General features: G+C 46.1%; 1 protein-coding gene and 1 pseudogene across 1 annotated transcript; one reads left to right on the top strand and one right to left on the bottom strand.

The window, feature by feature from the left end:
• The first annotated feature begins 4818 nt into the window (after positions 1–4818).
• On the top strand, positions 4819–14799 carry LOC139669980 (ESF1 homolog; annotated as a pseudogene).
• LOC139669548 (arginine-hydroxylase NDUFAF5, mitochondrial-like) lies at positions 11504–20816 on the bottom strand. Its single transcript, XM_071550048.1, is given in 11 exon segments — positions 11504–13912; positions 14572–14711; positions 15931–15991; positions 16576–16725; positions 16728–16775; positions 18341–18380; positions 18891–18976; positions 19080–19127; positions 19758–19821; positions 20034–20087; positions 20437–20816. Coding segments are annotated over 9 exon segments (930 nt in total). The 3' UTR covers positions 11504–13912; positions 14572–14711; position 15931.
• Between the last annotated feature and the right edge of the window lie 23 nt (positions 20817–20839).

Raw genomic sequence — 20839 nt, 5'->3', positions numbered from 1 at the left:
ACACTCATGGACCCACAAGGACCCCCAGGGACCCCCAATATCCCCAGGGACACCCAGAGACATCCCAGGGATTTACAGGTACTCTCAGCACTCCGGGGATCCCTTGGGAACTGTGAAGACCCCCAGGGACCCCCAAGGGACCCTGGGACTCCCAAAAGCACCAGAGATCCCCAGGGATGCCCAAGACTAAAGGGATCCCCAAATACCTACAGGGACCCCTAGAGGCCCCCAGGGAACTACAGGAATCCCCAGAGAGCACCCAAGGAGCCCCAAAAAAAGAGGGGACTCTCAGGGACCCCTATGGGTTCCCCCCCCCGCCCTCGGAGATCCTTGGGGACCCCCAGCACTTCCAGGGACACCCAAGTTACCCCCCAGACTCCCAACACGCCCAGGGACCCTCACGGGACACCCTTGGACCCACAGAGACCCACAGAGACTCCCAGCACTCCAATGAACCCCCAGAGATCAATAGGGAACCCCCAGAGACCCCCAGGGATCTATAGGGACACTTGTCCCAGGGCAGTAAGACCTTCCTGTCTTGGCACCTTCTGTCTTTGAGGAATCTTCATCCTTGTTCAATTCTGGGAAGAGGACTGGCAGTTTTGGAGATGAGCTTCTGAAAATGAACAAAAGCCCTTGCCCCCAGGAAGGAAAGCCCAAAGCCCTGGGCCCTCAGCTGCAGATGATGGCCCTTCCATGGCACTCCAAAGGCAGCAAGACCTTTCTGTCCTGGCACCTTCTGTCTGGGAGGAATCTTCATCCGTGTTCACTTTTGGAGCCAAGGAGTGCTATGGGGAGCAGTGGGAGGGAACTGGGAGCACTGGGACAGAGCTGGGAATACTGCGGAGTGACCTAGCGATCCTGGGAGTGCTGGGAAAGTTTTTACTACCCATGGAGTGCCCTGGCAGGCCCATCATGTGCACCTGAGACCCCGAGGTTACAGGTTTCCTTTCCGGGGGGAAAGAACCGCCAGTCACTTCCAGGGGTCCAAGTCATCCCTAAGAATCCTCATCTCTCTCTCAACCCCCATCACCCACATCCCCTCTAAGTGCCAAATGGCACACACAGACCTTTCTCTCCATTTGAGCCATTTAAAGTGTGGGAAAACAGGGAGACCCCCTCAATTTAAACCTTAACATTGTGAAAAGGGGGCCTTGACCTCTCCCTTCTTTCTATGCTCACTGGGATGCACTGGGGAGGGACTGGGATGGGAATGGGGGCACTGGGGAGGAACTGGGGGCACTGAGATGGGGTTGAGGAGGGAATGGGATGGGACCAGGGGCACTGAGAGGGACTGGGATGGGACTTTGGAAGGAATGGGAGGATGACATTGAAAGGAGAAAGCCCTTCCCTGCCCGCCCCACACGCTGCCCCATCTGTTCAGGTGCTGGTCGCTCTCCTGCGCTGCCCCTGGCACAGACACATCGAAGTGCCATTGCCCAAGATGCCAAGATGCACTACTTACCACCCTTCAATCATGCTTTTCACTGAACTCATCTGCCACTGCCTCTAATTGCCAGTACTCTCACCACTTTTCCAAGCGAGAACACTGCACACAGTCTGAAGGATCACCAAAACCATGTTATGGCTGCATCATGTGCAAATCAGCCCTCACTTCCAACACAAGCAACACACTCTGAACACCTCTAACTGGAGACTCCAGAGAGGACACATTAATTACTCCACCTCCCTCATCCTGTACTCGGCTATGGTATGGCAGCGATGCTACATGCAGAGCTGAAGCAGTAAGACAATAATTAAAATACAGGACACAACAAATAGAAAACTTCAAATACACAACAGTCCCCACAGGACACGATATTTCTCTAATAGTTTCTCATCCTCTTCCCTTCACAGAGCTCCCAAGGCACTGCACCTGCAATGCTGGGATGCTGAGGCTCTGGGGGCATGGCCTGAGCACAGCATGGCCCTGGACAAGCTTACTGGGTCCTCACACACATCAGGGTGGCTGTAGTCTCGTTCTCTGCCCCATCACACCAAGCTCCTTCCAAAAGATCAACCTTGGGCATTCACACAGTCCCTGAGAGACTTGCTCTGGGACACAAAAAGGAGTTCCCAAGCATTGCACAGCTTCCTAAGGCTTTTGTCAACACCAACGACCCACACGGCCTTTTATCACCTTCAATACACAAGTAATATTTAATGAGTATCAGAGTAGAGGGGAGGGTTAGACACAGGAAACACACACCTGTGGAAAAAAGTCAAGACCTGACTGCCAAGATCTTCTAGCCATGAGACACACACTGGGTGTCAGGTGAATTCTGACTCCCACATCTGATTTCTTACATACACTTCTCCGGATCAAGTTTTAGAATGGAACTGGTTAAGAAATAGATGCAATGCTTCTGACACGACAGGACAGGCTCACTTTAGAGAATGAACCTCCCAGACCGACCTGACATACATGTGGCCTGCAAAAGCAAATAGGAAAAAGGGAGGAAACAGCAACCTCAGCTACTGTTGTTGGGGCTGGGGATGTACACCCACAAAAGACACAGAAAATCATCTTGTGGCAGAGGTTGGTTTCCAGGGGTCCAGACATACCAGCAGAGATCACACAGACAGCAACGGGTGACAGCACTGACACTGCTGGCTACATCAAGGTGTTCGGAGATGAGACACTTCAACACTCGGAGCTCCACCAGCCATTTCACCAAAAGGCAGCTGGAGTTCTCAAAAACACACCATATCAAAGCTTCCCTTGGTACACGTGGCTTCACTGCATGGGGGACTTGCAAACTCTTTTTCCCACAGGCCCAAAAATGCAGCTCACTCAGAACCAAACAGTTTTGTGAGGCTAGAAGGAGGCAGAAGCCCCAAGTCACACAGCAAGTCAGGTCACACAGCTGTTCTGGGCTGGAATTGCTGCAAATTCCATCAGTTCCTGTCCTTCAGACACCATTTTGTTCTGTCCTGCTCTACAATAACACAGATTTATCAACTAGTTGCCATCACCTATCTTAGCCTAGCCTGCCACCACCCAGCTTAGCTTAGCCAGCCTACAATCAACTAAGCTAGCCAGCCTGCCATCACCTAGCTTAGCTTAGCCAGCCTACAATCAACTAAGCTAGCCAGTCTGCTATCACCTAAAGCTAGCCAGCCTGCCATCACTTAGCTTAGCCTGCCATCCCCTGATGCCAGCCAGCCTGCCCCCTGGCCGTCGATGATCCTTGGGGGTCCCTTCCAACTCAGAATGTGATTCTATGATGCAAACCCCTTAACCATAGAACAGCTGCAGCTTTCCTCAGTAAATCTGGTTTTAAACTGAGTCTGACCAAGCTGAAACAAATCTGCAGCTTTATGCAGTGTAAATTGGAAATCTGCTTTTGATACTTCAAAGGAAGACCCTCCCTTTGAATTTCTCTTCCCAGCAAGTCCCTTTCTAAGAAATAACGTCTCACTTCTGTTTTATGAGGATGATACGAAGCTGTCTTCAAATAAATAAATAAACAAACTGTTATGGGTTAGCAAAGTAGGCCTAAATTTAGGCTTTAAAGTTCAGACCAGACCTGGGATCGTCAGCTGACTTGAGCTGAGCTGGGCTAGCTAACAGCTGACTTCTAGCCAATAATATTGTATTCCATACCATATTATGACATCATCTCAAAAGGGGTAAAATCCAGGGTGTGGGAGTGGTTTTTTGCAGTTGCTTCACAGCTGTGGACCCAGCAAGACACTCTGCCGTCCCAGGAGGGATGGGGAGGCCCAAGCCCAGAGCACTGGCTTACCATCATATTATCTTAGGGAAGTAAAATGTTTGTTCTTAGCTTTTCTCTCTGCTTAAGTCTGTCTCTGGGAAATTGACTCCTCTAAAGTGATTTGTAGTTAAAATGGTAGAATTTGTGTTTCCCGGAAAGTGGGAAGTTATTTCTTGTTATACATAACTTGTGTAAGTGTGTGTTATATTGTAATTTCCTCTTAATTTTCTCTTTTCTGTATAAATACATGTAGTTAGTTTCAGCATAAACCTGGTTTAGAGAGGTTTTTTTTCCTCTCCCTCTCCTTTTTCCCCTAGCTGGTTGTGGAGAGGAGGAACCCTTTCCCTCGGTCTTGGACACTTGGTGTTTTGCCAGCTCAACCCAAGACACAAACAAGCAAACAAACAAATAAATAAAGTGCACTCCCAATGTCACATTTAGAGCAAAAGCCAATCTTCACCTTTGCAGCTCCACAGACACCTGTGGATCATAGAATCATGGAATCATAGAATCGATTGGGTTGGAAAAGACCTCCAAGATCATCAAGTCCAACCTTTGGTCCAACTCCAGTCCATTTACCAGATCATGGCGCTCAGTGCCACGGCCAATCTGTGTTTAAAAATCTCCAGGGATGGGGAATCCACCACCTCTCTGGAGAGCCCATTCCAATGCCTGAGCACTCTCTCTGGAAAGAATTTTTTTCTGATCTCCACTTTCAATTTCCCCTGGCAGAGCTTGAGCCCGTGCCCCCTTGTCCTATTGCTGAGTGCCTGGGAGAAGAGACCAACCCCCACCTGGCCAGAACTTCCCTTCAGGTAGACAGTGCTGAGGTCACCTCTGAGCCTCCTCTTCTCCAGGCTAAACACCCCCAGCTCTCTCAGCCTCTCCCCACAGCACTTGTGCTCCAGTCCCTTCACCAGCCCTGTAGCTCTTTTCTGGACCCGTTCCAGCCCCTCAACATCCTTTTTGAACTGAGGGGCCCAGAGCCGGACCCGCCGCGCCGCCCTCAGCGCCGGCCGGGACATGCCCCTCATGGCCCGCGCCCGCCGCGCATGCGCACTGACGGCACGAACCGGGGCCCGCCGGGCTCCCGTAGCGCCGCCGGAAGAGGCGGGAGCGGCGGCGGCGGCGGCGTGGTGGGAGCGGAGCGTCTCGGTTCGGTTCGGCTTAGCACGGCACGGTGGGTGCGAGCGAGGCTCCTCTGGGGCTCCTGCCGGGGCTATGTCTGCCGCTGGGGTCGGGGAGGGAGCGGGAGCTGCAGCGGGGTCGGCGCACCCGGTGCTGCCGCTGGGCCGAGCTCGGCAAAGGTTTGTGCGTGGGGCTGGTGGGAAGGCACGGAGGGTTCTGTTTGGGGCTCTTTGTGGTGTGTCCGCTGTCGCCGAATCGCAGAATGGTTTGGGTTGGAAGGGATTTTAAAAATCGTAGAATAGAATCCATTGGGTTGGGAAAGACCTCCGAGATCATCAAGTCCAACCCTCGGTCCAACTCCAGTCCATTTACCAGATCATGGCACTCAGTGCCACGGCCAATCTCAGTTTAAAAACCTCCAGGGATGGGGAATCCACCCCCTCTCTGGGCAGCCCATTCCAATGCCTGAGCACTCTCTCTGGAAAGAATTGTTTTCTGATCTCCATCTCCAATTTCCCCTGGCAGAGCTTGAGCCCATTGTGCCCCCTTGTCCTGTTGCTGAGTGCCTGGGAGAAGAGACCAACCCCCACCTGGCCAGAACTTCCCTTCAGGCAGTTCTAGACAGTGCTGAGGTCACCTCTGAGCCTCCTCTTCTCCAGGCTAAACACCCCCAGCTCCCTCAGCCTCTCCCCACAGCACTTGTGCTCCAGTCCCTTCTCCAGCCTCGTTGCTCTTCTCTGGACCCAGTCCATCCAGTTCCAACCCCCTGCCATGGGCAGGGACACCTCTCACTAGCCCAGACTGCTCACAGCCCCATCCAGCATGGCCTTGAACACTTCCAGGGATGAGACAGCCACAGCTTCTCTGGGCAGCCTATGCCAGGGCTTCACCACTGTCACGGAAGAATTTCTTCCTAATATCTAATCCAAACCTCCTCTTTGTCCGTTTGAATCCCTTCCCCTTTGTCCTGTCACTCCAGGCCCTTGTAAATAGTCCCTCTCCATCTTTCTTGTGGGCTCCTTTCAGGCACTGGAAGGCCACAATTGGGTAACCCGAAGCTTTCTCTTCTCCAGGCTGAACAATCCCAGGTTCCCTCAGCCCTTCCCCACAGCAGAGGTTGCTGTGCGAGGAAAGGCTGAGAGAGCTGGGTTTGTTCAGCCTGGAGAAAAAAAGGTTCAGGGGAGACCTTATCCCAGTGTTCCAGTATTTAGATTTAAAGAAGGTGGAGACTCCTTTTTTATAGGGAGCCACATGCAAAAGACATGGGGCAATGAGTACAAGTTACTCCTGGGGAGATTCTGATTACATACAAGCCAAAAAATTTTCCTCAATGAGGGCAACCAGCCATTGGAATAATCTCCTCAGGGGAGTGGTGGATTCCCCAGCAATGGACCCTTGTGAGATTTGGCTGGGCAGGGTGCTGGAACATCTTGTCTAGGCTGAGCTTTTGCCAAGAAAGGTTGGACCAAATGATCCTTGAGGGCCCTTGCAACTTGGTGGTCTGTGATGGCATGAAATTGCCATTTGTGCCTTTGGAAAGAACTTTTTAGGTATAGGTTAAAAATCCAACTTTGCTTAATCCTTTAGGGTTTTTTTTCAGTTACTTATCTAAATCTATGTTAATTAAGGTTTTCTTAATCAGAAATACTTGGATTTTTTCCCGTGTTCTAGATGGCCAAGTCTTCAACAAGCTCAAAAATGTCATCCCAGGAGGAAATCCTGAGCGATGGGCAGTTCAGCCGCGTCGCGAGGGATCCCAGGTTTTGGGAGATGCCTGAGAAAGAGCGGAAGTCCAGACTGACGAGCGATTCCGAGCCATGTTCCATAACAAGAAGTTTAAGATGAGATGCACTGTGGATAAAAGAGGCTGCCCTGTTAACTTTTCCACCACGGAGAACCTCAAGAAGTTTCATGCCCTGTCAGAATCTGACTCTGATCTTTCAGAAAGCGAAGAACACGCTGAAAAGCAGAAAAAAAAAAGAAAGAAAAAGGTAAAGGAGAAGCAGATTCTGCAGAGGTACCTGCTGGTGATGTCCCAGGGGAGGAGAAGAAAATAAACAAAAAAGGAGTGGAGCAAACATGTGAAGCGGAGACAGAAGTAAGTGACCTTAAAAAGGAAGGAAAAAAAAAGCAAATCTAAATTGAGCTTGAAAGAGAACTCAAAGAAAACTGCAGTGGAAGTTGATCCCTGTCAGGGAAACAAGGGCCTTTTAGCCGAAGGGGGAAACAAGCAAGGAGATGCATCAGGAGGAAGGTTGACTTCAAATCAAAACAAGCAGAAGTCTTCACAACCAAGTGGTATTGAATCAACTAAAGCTCCCAGGAGGGACCTTTCCCTAGGAGGGAAAATAAAAGACTCGGGTTAGTTGTTCAAATAACAGATGGTATTCATCTGTATTTACCTGGATGTTGGTGCTCTCCATAGAAGATCATCTGCAAGATCAGTTACAAAAAAGCTGCCTGACTCAGGTTCAGTGTTGCTGAAGGATTGGAGTTGGTCAGCTCTGTATAGAGTCATTGCTCATTTTTCAGTGAGATTGTGAACATCCCTGTCCTTTTAATTGCTGGAGGTGAAATTGTTGGTTGGAAAAGTAAGGTATTTAATAGCATATAAACTATTGTATGTATCAAACCAAACAGCAAATGTGTGTCCTGATACCATGAAGGCTTCAGCACATCAGTGTGTTGACTGAAAGTGTAAAGGTGCCAGGATCGAGCCATTAATGTTAGAGAGGGGATTAGAGAGAAGAGATGACTTGAAGAAAAACTCCCTTTATGTTGCTTATACATGTTTGCAGCCTACATGACTGAAATCTGTTTTTTGCATGTTAATTTTATACATATAATTAGAATATGAGAATATTTCATTAGGTTAGGATTGCTAATACCATTCTGGGTCTAAAGAGCATTTGAATTAGATTAGACCAGACTAGACAAGATGAAGAAGCAATACTGATGTTTTATGTTATTTGCACTTCCCTGGTGTTATTTGTTCTTGCATCATTGCACCTTTCAGGGGTCTTGTAAATATGAATGAAGAAAAGCTGAAGTTTTCCTTCTTGTAAAGGATCATGTGCAATTCCACCATAAATACAGGTATCTAATGTTTATTTCTCTGTGCACAGGCACCTGTGATCAAAGTGTAAAAAGTAAAAGCCAATTAGAGGAAGAAACTTCTGCAAGTGAGGGTGCAGAATCGGGAGAAGAGGAGCAGAAGAAGATGAGGAAACAGGCGAGGAAGAGGAGCCAGAAGATGATGGAGAAACAGGTGAAGAAGACAGTGATTCAGAAGATGATGAAGACGGTGATAGTGGGCCTGATCTAGCCAGAGGCATAGGGAACATTGAGACTAGCTCAGAGGATGATGAGGATTTAAACGACCTGTTTTCGCAGGAGCCAGAGATCGAACATTCCTGGCCTGAGCTGGTCAAGGATGCCCCTCGTGGAGAGGAGGTGGCAGCACTTTGCACATGGGAAGTTGCTACATAACAAACTCAGAAATGTTATGAGTTCATCATAGCCCTTTGTCAGTGAAACAGTTTGGGGAAGTATTTTTTGTAACGGTTTTTCAGCCTTTTACTTACGGAATGCAAGTGATGATGAAAGGTTTCACTGGTGTCTCCCTTTCCCTCTGAGCACACTTACCTGTAGATAAGCTGTCTGCAAGTGGAAAAAACAAACAAAATCGAGCTTTTCATAAATTCCAGAATATAAATAATACTGCTTTTGTTCACTGCTGATTTTTTTCACTTTTTTAAAAGTCTAGTTATTTAACTCACACTGTAAGAAATTATGACTTTATTAGACAGTGAAGAACGACTTTACAATTAGTGTATAAATAATGACAGTGCTCCAGTGCTGTCACAATACCTTGCTGCTGGTTGCTGTTGTGACTAACAATATAAGATGATAACAAAATCCTAAGTGCTGTCATTGTCACTGGAGTCCTAAGTTGTGATTGGTGCAGTCTCTTTTGTGGTGCTTCACTATTTATGTCTTTTTCATCTGCTCTAGTAGTTGCTGCTTCTGATCTTTGCTAGTTTAAGTGATAAAAGGTCTTGAGGAAAATACTTTTTTTATTTTTTTCAGTAAAGTTTATTGCTGACTTTGATTTTTACCACAGAGTTCTGCCACAGAATTGTGTATTCCCCATAAAAGTCAGGAACTAAACCTATGTCCTTTTTTTTTCTCAGATTGCAAGTAGATTGGCAGTTTGTAATATGGACTGGGATAGGCTGAAGGCAAAAGATATGCTGGCTCTATTTAGTTCCTTCACACCCAAAGGAGGAACAGTATTTTCTGTTAAGGTAAGACATGGTTTCAAAAAGACTTTTACTGTTTAAAAAAAAAAAAGAAAGATCCAAAAGAAGAACAACGCCAGACAGTTCTGTGGAGAACCAAAAGAGAGATGAACGTGTTAAATGAGAAACTGTGTTGCAATTTAAGTTGCTGTGTTAGAATCAAATGTGCAGCTTTTCAGTAATGGGTATGTATTTGGTAGAGTTCAAGGCCAAAGCATTCTCATGTTTATAAGTTTGGTTCTAAGTGCTATTTTTCTGAGACTAATAGTGAAGTTCTCCAAGTCTAGGAGGGGGAGATTACATTTCCTTTTTTAGTTTAATTTTCAGTGGTCCTTATGGTAGGTAACCCCACCTTAAATCTGGCTATTTCTAAATGTATTCCAACCCCTCTTACCACTGCACAACACTTACTGTTTTTCACCACTTTAAAGTTACTAATAATCTGGTTATTTTCTGGTCAATTAAGTTACACTTTTCCATAATTAGTGTCTGCCTCCAGCTTTCTGAGAAACATTGGTCAAGATACCCCTTTCTGAAAAGGGCCAGAGTGGAATGAACAAAGTCAGGGTTCCTGTTCTTCATCTGTCTCAAAATAATTTTAGCGGGCAGTTTGGTTATTCTACTGTCTCTTCCATACATTAAAATTAGGATGGTGTTAAAGCTTATGGTATTAATTCCTTAACTGATTTTAAATAAAAAACAAAGTCTACAAGCCTGGTGAGATATTTTTTTCCTAGTTGGTGTACATTACAGCACTACAGTTAAAAGTCTAGTTTTGGGTTGTTGTATTTGTATATTTATCCTTCAGAGTTTGGAAAAGAGAGATTGAAAGAGGAAGAACAAAAAGGACCTGTGGAACTGTTTGAGCTTCCAGAGAATACCACAGAGAGATAAAACATGTTTAATTCTCAGGGAAAATCCCAATTACTCCTGTTTCCAGAAGCTTGTATGTGGAAGTCTCCTGTGGACACCTTAATTTTTTAGGTTTTTCCAGTGATGTTTTACAACTGGCCCTGGTACATTTTCAGTGCCTTTGATAAATGCATTATGATGAAACTTGAGGAGGTTTGCTTGTTCATAAGCAAATTCAAAATTGTTATAGTGCAGCTCATTGGAATAATCAGTGGAATGAATGTGAGCTTAGCACAGCATTTCTGCTCTACAAATTGATGCAGTAAACTCCCTTTGGTGCTCACTGTCAAAATTCTGATCTGTGAATCCACAGGGACCTTAATTTAGGCCAAGAATTCCAAGACTGAGGTTTCCTGAGTGCTCTGAGCAGCAGTTCTGGCTTACCAGGCTGAGCTCCTCAGTCCTACAATTCTCCAGGCATGTCTTCTGTCACTTTTTTTTTCCCCCCCAGCTTTTGTTACAGGTTTTGCTTTTATATTTTTCCTGAATTTCCAGGTTTTTGGCAGCCTGACTGGGGCCATATTTGTCCAGGACATCCTGCTGGACTGCCTTGCATTTAGAAAATCTGGTTGCTTTTAAAATAGAAGGCAGATCCCTTTGAAGAAATGTGCACCAGGGGAGTGTATGATGGACTTAGAGCACAGTCTGCAGTCACCTTCCCTGTGTGCATCAAGGTGCATCCTGAAACAGAGTCATATATAAATTGTACGCTTAATAAAACTGAATATTTTATATTATAGACATCGGTGGAACCTCATGCTGCTCAACATTTAATCTCATAAGATTGAGAGAGTGTTTGATTGGTACCTGGTTTTAATGAGTTTAATTAAATAGTTTGCAAATGAAAAACTGTAAAAGCCAGCTCACCTGACTGTGCTGTTTTCTCCACTTTTGCAGGATTTATAGGGAAAAACTGGGATGTGTGACTGGGTGCGAAAGGGCCCTGTGGAAAGGCCGTGGGCAAGAGGAGAAACCTCTCTGGTATGAAGTCTGGGTCCTCCAGCAGGTGCAGGTACCTGTGGTGTCTTGGATGGGCACCTTCCCAAGGCTTTCCTGCACCCTCCTGGTTGGAGCAGACCAGAGGATTTGGAGCTGGAGCTGCTCTCTGGTGCAGGGCAGCAGCAGGGGCAGGTCTGTCCCACCTTCCCTGTCTCCTCAATGGCACATGAGGCCAAGCAGGTCACAGCTAAAGAGCCCTGGCAGAGCTGGAGCTCCTCCTGTCCCCCCAAGACACATCTGCCTTCCCTGTCACCTCTCCAGCTCCAGGATCTGCTGCTGGAGCGCCAGAATTCCTCCCTTGCAGAAGGAGCACATTTTAACTCGTGCTTTGGAGAGGAGGCAGAGAAGACTCATTGTGAGTGTGAAGGAGAAACCCAAGCCCAGCCTGCACCCAACATCAAACCTGAATTATTGCCCCACCTAAGAAACCACAGTGACCCAACGTTTGCAGATGCTCAATGGGGAAACTTTTATTGAAACTTCTGGAGCAACTGCAGCACCCACAGAGGGTTTGGAGATGCACAACAGGGGAAACTGGGGACGTCGAAGCTTCTGGAGGAACTTCAGTGGTCACACAATGCCCTCCTGTTTTTCTATGAACTGCCTATGTCTGGTTACTGCTTACAGAATGGCTTATCTAATACACTTAAATAAACATCTTAATAGCATAATATTAACACACACAGCAATAATACTAGTAAGACTTGCTGAACTAAATTGCGAAGCTAGCTTATTCATTTTAAGGAACTGAACTAAGAATTTGAAAGAGAAACATTATTCACACCAGTTGCTAAAACAGATAAAATACTGGCATTATTAATGCTATAAGGGACTGATTAGCTATTAAAACGCTCCTTAAACATGTTTTAAAAGGGTTTCTTACTTGAGATCAGTTAACACAAAGCTCTTGCTGTCTGGTTACATTGGCAAAGGTAAACTAAATATCTTGAATTGGCAGTAGATTAAAGCTAACTTCATTCATAACAGCAGAACCACAAACAGCATTTACAGTTCCATTGCTTTTGCAGATGACAACTTATGTGACTTAAAAAATTTTTTTATTAAGATTTATTTAATCATTTACTTATTTTTCCTCCCCCCCTTTTTTTTTAGAGCTAGTAACTTAAATGCTGCTGTTATGTAATGTAGCAAGCTTAACTTAATATAGGAAGGGTACTAGTTAACAATAAGCTATAAATGCAACTTAATTCTAATGCCTTAAACTTGGACTAAATAAACATTACTTAGATAACTTAATACTTTATTTTTCTTAACATTTTAACTTTTTAATAAATTAAAAACACTATTTAATTTTACTTAAAATCCTTATTTGCTTAACAAATTAAAAATGTTATTTTATTATCTTAACAACTTAATTTTCTTAAGAAATGAAAAAACATTCTTGCAGGCATTGTCATTGGTACACCAAAAGAAACTTTAACAGAGATGTAACAACACTACACAACATTATTATTATAAACTGCATTTTTGTCACACAATGTTTGGAGATGCTCAACAGGAGGAACTGGGGATGTAGAAGCTTCTGGAGGAACTTCAGAGGTCACACAGGGTTTGGAGAGGCACAACAGGAAGAACTGGGGACGTGGAAGCTTCTGGAGGAGCTGCAGTTACAGATAGGACATGAGGAAGTTGCGCAGACCGGCGGCCTTGGTGGTGAAGCAGACCACCAGGTTCTTCTTGTTGAGCGGGCACACTGACGTGTGTCGCACGCTGCCCCGGTATGCCCCGCGCTGGCCCTTCAGCCACTCCGCCTGCTCCATGTACTGCTCCCTGATTCTTCTGGGCAGCATGTGCCACATCTTGCCCAGCCTCTTGGCCATCTGCACCACGGTCCAGCTGGAGAAGTTTCTGAAGCCCGGATAGCTCAGTCGGTAGAGCATGGGACCACCAGGTTCTTCTTGTTGAGCGGGCATGCTGACGTGTGCTGCACGCTGCTCCAGTATGCCCCACGCCGGCCCTTCAGCCACTCCGCCTGCTCCATGTACCGCTCCTTGATTCTTCTGGGCAACTCGTGCCACATCTTGCCCAGCTTCTTGGCCATCTGCACCACGGTCCAGTTGGGGTGGGCGGACCGGAGCTCCTTGCGGTGCTGCGCCATGAAGAGGAAGAAGGCGGGCAGCGGGTGGCTCTGGTCGGTGAAGCACACTCTCTTGGTGCCACGCTGGGGGGCGAAGCGCGCCTTGCCCCTCCTCATGAACCATGCCACGGCCATGGGGCGCCTGCTGGGCCCTGCCCTCAGGATGGAGATGTGGAATAGCAGCTGGGTGCTGAGGGTTTTGCCCTGGCGCCGGCTGCCCTGGTGTGCCATGGTTGCTGTGCCAGGCTGGGCTGCTGTGCCAGGCTGGGCTCAGTCCTGCTCCCTCTCGAGGCTCCTCGCTGCGCTGGGGTGGCAGGAGGCTGTGCTGTGTGTCCCCAAGGGGTGCCAGAATGCGCTGGGGTGGCACCAGGGGTGACACTGCAGTTGGCACCCGCGGCCACTGTGACATGCGGTGCCCTGGGCCAATCAGTCACAGCAGTGGAGGTGGAGCTGGATGGACACAGTTCCACGTGGAATGCCAGCGTGGGGGTGACGTCACCATGCCAGTCAGGGCGGACAGAGCTGCCTCCTGAAATGCCATTGGCTGAAGGGTTGGGATGGTGTCACAGTGATGGAGATGGAGCAGCTCTTTGACTTGGGAACATCGTGCCAGGTGGAGCACTGAGGTGTGTGGTGGTGGCCATGTCTCTGTGCCACCACAGCACAACTCCCAAAGCCCACCAGTAGGGGCCAAATGTGCAAATTTTATTCCTGTAACTCTCTTGGCTGCAGAAATTCTCTGTTATTCTGTGTTCCTGCAGAGAGTCGGGTTTGGGGGAAGAGAGTTTGGAAGAATCCTCAGTGTTTGAGCAGCTCCTCTTTATTCCTGTTCTCGTAATTACCTGCAGTTGATCCTTCCCTTCCCTCCCCACCACCCTCCTCTGGCTCTCAGTGGTTTCATTCAAGGTGCCATGCAGGAGGTGCCCTGTGATTCCCGCCCATGCCATTACTACCCACCCTCAGCCCTGTGCTTCCAAATGAGCTTCATTGAGTCCATCATCAGCAAAGTTGCTGATGACACCAAGTTGGGAGGGAGTGTCGACCTGCTGGAAGGCAGGAGGGCTCTGCAGAGGGATCTGGATAGACTTGAGGGATGGGCTGATTCCAATGGGATGGAGTTCAATAAGGCCAAGTGCAGGTCCTGCCCTTTGGCCACCCCAACCCCCTGCAGCGCTCCATGCTGGGCCCAGAGTGGCTGGAGAGCAGCCAGGCAGAAAGGGACCTGGGGCGACTGAGTGACAGGAAGCTCAACAGGAGCCAACAGTGTGCCCAGGTGGCCAAGAAGGCCAATGGGATCCTGCCCTGGATCCAAACTAGCATGGCCAGCAGGCCCAGGGCAGTGACCCTTCCCCTGGACTCTGCTCCTCACCCAGAAGAAGGCTCAGACTTTACCTTAAAAGTACATGATTCTTACCTTAGCCAATGGAGTCAGATGTGCTATACCCAGGGCGGGGTCATCTCAGGTTATAAATGTTGTGTAATTTGAATAAAGTTGGGATTTGCCTGAACACCACATTGGTGTGTTGTGATCTCCATTGGACCCGTCTGCAATACCTAAAAATATGGTTTAGCTTTAAGGAAAAGAAGATACAGCATATGCCATGCGTGAAGTGTCATGCACAGATTCTTACTAAACCAGAATAAGTACAGAATACACTGTAAGTCACTGTAACAGAAACACCACACAAAGAATTAAGTGGGTTTCTTACCTGTAAGAATCCAAAACTTTCAATTCCAATGCTTTGCAATTTACAATTTGCATTGCTAGGAACGATTTCACATAATTCCTTTTTCAGTGTGAGTCTTGAAACATTCAGGCTTTGTAGTATAACTTATTTTAAGAATGAGTACAAAGTGTTTATTCAGACACATCAGTGTATTTACATTTTTACACATAAGCCTTAAAATTACTATCCCAAGAGATTTTCAATAAGAACTAAACCCACCACAATTGTGCTCTCTTGCATCACTTAGTGCATCTGATAATGTTCCTGATAAGTTTCATTTTAATTAGGGAATTACTGCAAAACAGCAGCTGATCCAGGGAAGAAATGCCCTGCATTGCTCTGTAAGTAACAACTGACTGCGTAGGAGCAAGTGCTTTCCAGTCCATGACGAGTGCAATAGAATATTAACAAAATCATTACTCAACTGTCTGTTAATCCTCAGCAGACTCCAAACTGAGGATCTGTTTATTATCATTCCAAAGCCCTGAGATTTAGAGAGGCTTCCAGGAAGAGACAGTGTGTGGGATACAGGCTGCTGTCTCCCTTTCAGGGCTTTTCTGCCTGACACTGAAGAGGCTCACCCAGAACAGGAATTCAAGGGAAGTAGAAAATTCATAGCAGGACGTGAAATAGCACATCCTTGACTTCTGCTTCCCAACACAGACCTGCTGAGAGGCATCATCTCCTGACTCACTGGTGAGCAGGAAAATAGTAATGCTTTCACTGTTAATCATTTATTATGTATTTATAGTGCTTTAGGAAAGAAAGTTTTTGTGATGGGGTGGTATGGCACTGGCACAGGTTTCCCAGAGAGGTGGTATATGCCCCATAGGTGAAAACATTCAAGGCCAGGTTAGACAACGCTCTGAGCAACCTGATCTAGGTCAAGATGTCCCTGCTCACTGCAGGGGCGTTGCACTAGATGGCCTTTAAAGATCCCTTCCAACTGAAATTATATGGGAGTTAAGAAACACAACGGTGCAACTCTTCTGTATCTGCACCACTGACAAAGAAAACATTTATGTGCCCAAAAAGAATGTACTTGCCTTACAAGTCTTCCATCACCTCAAACAGCCCTGGGTAGATGACTTGGATTTCATCAGTATCCTAAAAAAATTGAGAAGGTCAGTTTTAGAGCATATCAAGCTAAACCAGTAGCATTATGTCAACCTTCAGAGCTGCTAAAGGACTATCCCCTGCCCATGGCAGGGGGGTTGGAGCTGAATGATCTTTAAAGGTCCCTTTCAACATAAGCCATTCTACGATTCTATTCATCTGCCTCTTCTGCTCAGTGTATTTCTCAGAAAAACGCACTATCTTAGCATTTGTAAAAACTTTGGCTTTGCAGCCCAAATACAACTAAATTTTAATTGAAATGCCGTTATTTTCTTCTTGATTTCAGAAGAAACAGCAAGTGTCTAAACACTTCTCAAGCAGGTCTAACATTCTCTGAGACTTCATCAAGAAGAACATACTAATTCTACTGGGCCATGAGCCAAAGACACATTTCAGCTGGTTCCATGAATCACCACGAAGCCAAGAAGAGCAGCAGTCCAAGCCACTTTAGAATCTTATTCAGTGAGGTGCACAACATGAAGAAGGAAGCAGTTCCTAATACACTGGTAAACAGTGATTTTTACATTGCAGCAGCTCTGATGTTCTGGGTTGTTCAATCCGATTGTTCAAATTACCACAGTGAGGGTGTTAAAGCCAGCCCTGGCCAGCAGGTGTCCCAGATCGGCGACGGCAGTGAAGGGGGACACGTGTGGGGAAAAGCCTCCCTCCCTCTCGAGCTCGGCCAGCTGCAGAGAGCAGTGCAGCTCGTATAGCGTGTCCCCCCCCCGAACACGGCCCCGATGAACAGGCCATCCGGCTTCAGAACGTGGTGAATCTGCAATGCACAAAGAGGAGCTTTATGGGCTTTGACATTAGCTTTATGTCATTAAGTTCTTAAGTTCTCACTTTTTAATCAACTGAAAAGCAGTTGTTTTAATAAGATCTTTGACTGTATTGGACAGGGCAAGCTGTGCCCCAGCTCCTCGTAATACTGGTAAACAAATGATCTGTCTGAAGAGACTCTCATAGTTCCTTAAGAAAGAGCGAATCCCCAGAAATTACACTTAACGGCAGGAAACCGTGGAAATTGAGGGTAAAACTCCTTCCAGCAGTATACTCATAAAATAATATCCTCAATTAATTTACTTCTGAAAATAGGGTAGATGAAGATAGTTAAAGTAAGAAGAATCTTTCTCAGATGAGAGCAATAAAAGCGCTTTTTAATGGCTCGGTTTAAAAGGAGGCCTCAGTGATCTTTCCACTCCTCAGAGTCAATACAGTAATGCAGTTTTTATTATGTCTCCTCCTACTTATTTTTAACCAGCCAGAACAGTAACATCACAACCCCAGGCTGTTTTTCTGCCTCCCAAGTTCTTGCCCCCTTCCTAGTGAAAAGGCCAATAAAGTCATGCTTTCTTTTTTCCTTAAGAATTGGCAATGATCCCTGCTTTAGATATCCAGAAGAGCCCTGTTAGATAAACAGGCTGAAACGACAGCAAAAGCTTACAGCAGTTTTGAAATAGAAATATTTTCAATGGTTTTTAAATTGAGCATTAATCAAGCTATCTCTTTTATGCTAGTAAGAAAGCCTTTAATTGACAAGTACAAAAATCAAGCAGTTAAAGGCAGTTTCCATTAGTTAAAGCCAGTGGTACCAACACAGGAAAGGAGCATCCATGAGGAAAGTCGGCCAAGAAACCCAGTTCCCTCCCCTGTGTGGGACATTATAATCTATCAGTTGTATTTACTGTGAAGCTAAAAATACTTGACACTCTCTAGAACACTTAAACTCCAGTGAAAATTACATACTTCTTTCCAAGGATTTTTCTAAGTACTAAAGCCATTCCAATTTATTTTTATTATTTCCATAACAGTGGGGTACTCCTATTACTACCAACAGCTGATGGAATAGTACTGTAATGACTGATCAATCTGAAATAAATTAAAAAACCAACTCGTGAAACCATTGCTTGGTCTTGCTCCAAAGGTTTGATTTGACTAAAGTTTACACCTCCAGGAACGGGATGAAGTAATCCAAAATAAGACTTGTATTTTCAGTAACAATTTTGGTTTTCTGTCCTTAACAAATATTTGCTTCATTTCAAAATGCCTTTCTCTGTGTTACCTCAGGTATCGTAAGTTATCTCAATCACAGCTGTTGAGAATTCAAAACATTATTCAAACATGTTGTTTCACTTATCTATTCCAAATTGATTTGAGGCAGTAAATTAGTACCAGCATCAACTGATGCTCCTCAAAATGGCAGAAATACTGCAAAAAATACTTGTGTGAAACATCAGCTATTTCTGTGCCTCTTATTTAAAGATCTGGAAATGCAGAGTGCTCTCAATTCAAGTGATGGCAAGTGCTGACTTTGAGTATTTATAAACAGTTTCTTACCTCTTTAAAAGCTTTAGGAAGGTTCCTCACCCAATGCAAACTGAAATAACAGAAGCATCCATAATAATAATAATAATAATAATAATAATATAATACATTTAATAAAATTTGGGGAATCCACCTGTTTCATTAACTAAGGAAGTTTCAAAAGCCAAAGCCAGAAACAAGTTTCTCAAGCTGAAGTAGTTCTGAAGAGCCTTCCTAAGAGTGATATGAAACAAAACTAAAAGTTGGTAGAAATATGTTGTTTTTCCTCTTAGGTTTTTTAGTTAAATTCAGAAGGTGCCAGTCCTGGAGACCAGTTTGTGAAAATGCAGGAAGGAGAGAAACTACAAGTGTTTTGAAGGAAAACAAACTAACCAACCAGGAAGAAGCACCAGGACAGCAATTTTTCCTAACACTTGCTCATATCAACTATGCAAATATACCATTTATTGCTCTTTAATGGACTATTAATACTTTTGTTTAATTTTCTCAAAGCTCCTCTGAAAAGAACATTATTTAACATGTTTAACAAAACAAAACAAATAAATAGATGATTAATGCACACCTTAAGCTGCTAACAACCAGATCAAATGTGTCTTCTTTGAAAAGAAGGAATTCCTCATCAGGGATTTCAGTTTCTACAGCATTTCTCTATCATTGGATTAGAAGAAAAACAACCTCAGGAACTCAGTTCTTCTGCTTTCCTGTGTTACAGAACTGAAGCACATTCAATGGCATTAAAAAAGCTCCTTACCAAAGCATTCTCTGCCACATCGACTTGGGTAAGTTTTTCAACTGTTTCCTGAAACGTAATTTTAAAAGTCTATCAGATATTTAAGTTGTTTTCTAAGCGCACATAAGTAATCTTTTGGAACACTCACACCTTCTCATATTAAGTTAAAAAGAGTCTTTTCAATTCTTGCTAAAAGCTTTATATAAAGCAGAAAACATTTTTACCCACCCAACATGGCACTTTCTCCCAGGGAGAGCAGCTGAGGCAGAAGTGGTAACAGAAAACACACTCTGTATTTCTAAAGATAAGTTTAGTTAAATACAAACTAGGGATTAACAGCCCAGGAAGCACCTTTACTTAGTGTGGGTTCATGAAGGGGAAGCTGCTCATGGCTTTAAAGTTTTCATAATTATACTTAAGAACTGTGTCCAATAGATTGATCAAAAACATCCATATTCCTACTCAAAACTAAAAGTTAACTCTCATGTAACAGAGAGCTTTCCCTTGCACTACCATTTGTCAAGTTTTCAGTGCCAATAAATATCGAACAGCCAGGACAACACACAGCTTTGGATTATAATGTGAATTGGGGAAGATTTAACTCATCAAGACCCACAAGATTGATTTAAGTTATAATAAAGCCCTACTTGAGAACAGAGGAATATAAATGCACTCATTTTAAGAACGAAGAGCCAGTACCTTGGTTAAATGCTGAGCTATGTAACCTCTTCCAGAGCCAACATTCAAAGCGAGAGGAAACGTTCTAAAGGATGAGATTAGCAACCCGAAACATAACCAAGACTTAAGAACGTTTGAAGTTTTAGACTACATTAACTTTCACCTGCAGATTTCCACAGGCCTTATGGAACGGCCCACGGCACATCCTCGTGTGGACCGCGGGAAAGGCGCTGCCCACCAGCGGTTCTCCCCGGCGGTGCCGGGCCCGGGGAATGTGCGGGACTCGGTGGGGCTCACCTGGTGATGTCAAACACCCTGTCCGCGATCTTGCCGCCGACCTGGGGAGAGAGCCTGCGGTCAGAGCCGCAGGATTAATAAGGCTGGAAAAGACCTCTGAGATCATCGAGCCCAGCCTGTGACCGAACACCACCTGGTCAGCCAGACCGTGGCACTGAGCGCCACGTCCAGTTTTTGCTTAAACACCTCCAGGGACGGTGACTCCACCACCTCCCCGGGCAACCCCTTGCAGTGTCCAATCCGTCCTTCTGTGAAGAAATTCCTCCTAATGTCCAACTTAAACCTCCCCTGGCGCAGCCTAAGGCTACAACCTCTCGTCCTGTTGTTAGTTATCTGGGAAAAGAGTCCAAGTCCCGCCTGACCAAAACCTCCTACCAAGTAGTTGTAGGAGTGGTAAGGTCACCCCTGAGCCTCCCCTTCTCCAGGGCAAACACCTGCAGCTCCCTCCTCACAGGACTTGCGCTCTAAATCCTCCACCAGCTCCGCTGCCCTTCTCCGGGCCCGCTCCAGCCCTGCGAAGTCCCTCCCGAACCGAGCAGGCCCAGAACGGGACACGACACCGCAGGTGCCCCGCGCCTCCTCCCGCAGGTAATCGCACTTGGCGGGCTCGGCCTGCAGCACCGCCCAGTTCTTCTGCTTCCGCTTCAGCCGCCGGCCGAAGGGGCTGAGCGCGCCGGGCGAGGCACCGGCGGGAGGGGGAGGAGAAGGAGAAGCGGCCCCGTCCCGCAGGGGCAGCGCCCAGAGCCGGACCCGCCGCGCCGCCCTCAGCGCCGGCCGGGACATGCCCCTCATGGCCCGCGCCCGCC

This window comes from Pithys albifrons, chromosome 3 (assembly GCF_047495875.1).
Source record: "Pithys albifrons albifrons isolate INPA30051 chromosome 3, PitAlb_v1, whole genome shotgun sequence".
Classification (NCBI taxonomy): Eukaryota; Metazoa; Chordata; class Aves; order Passeriformes; family Thamnophilidae; genus Pithys; species Pithys albifrons.
This window is presented reverse-complemented; position numbering and strand designations above follow the sequence as displayed.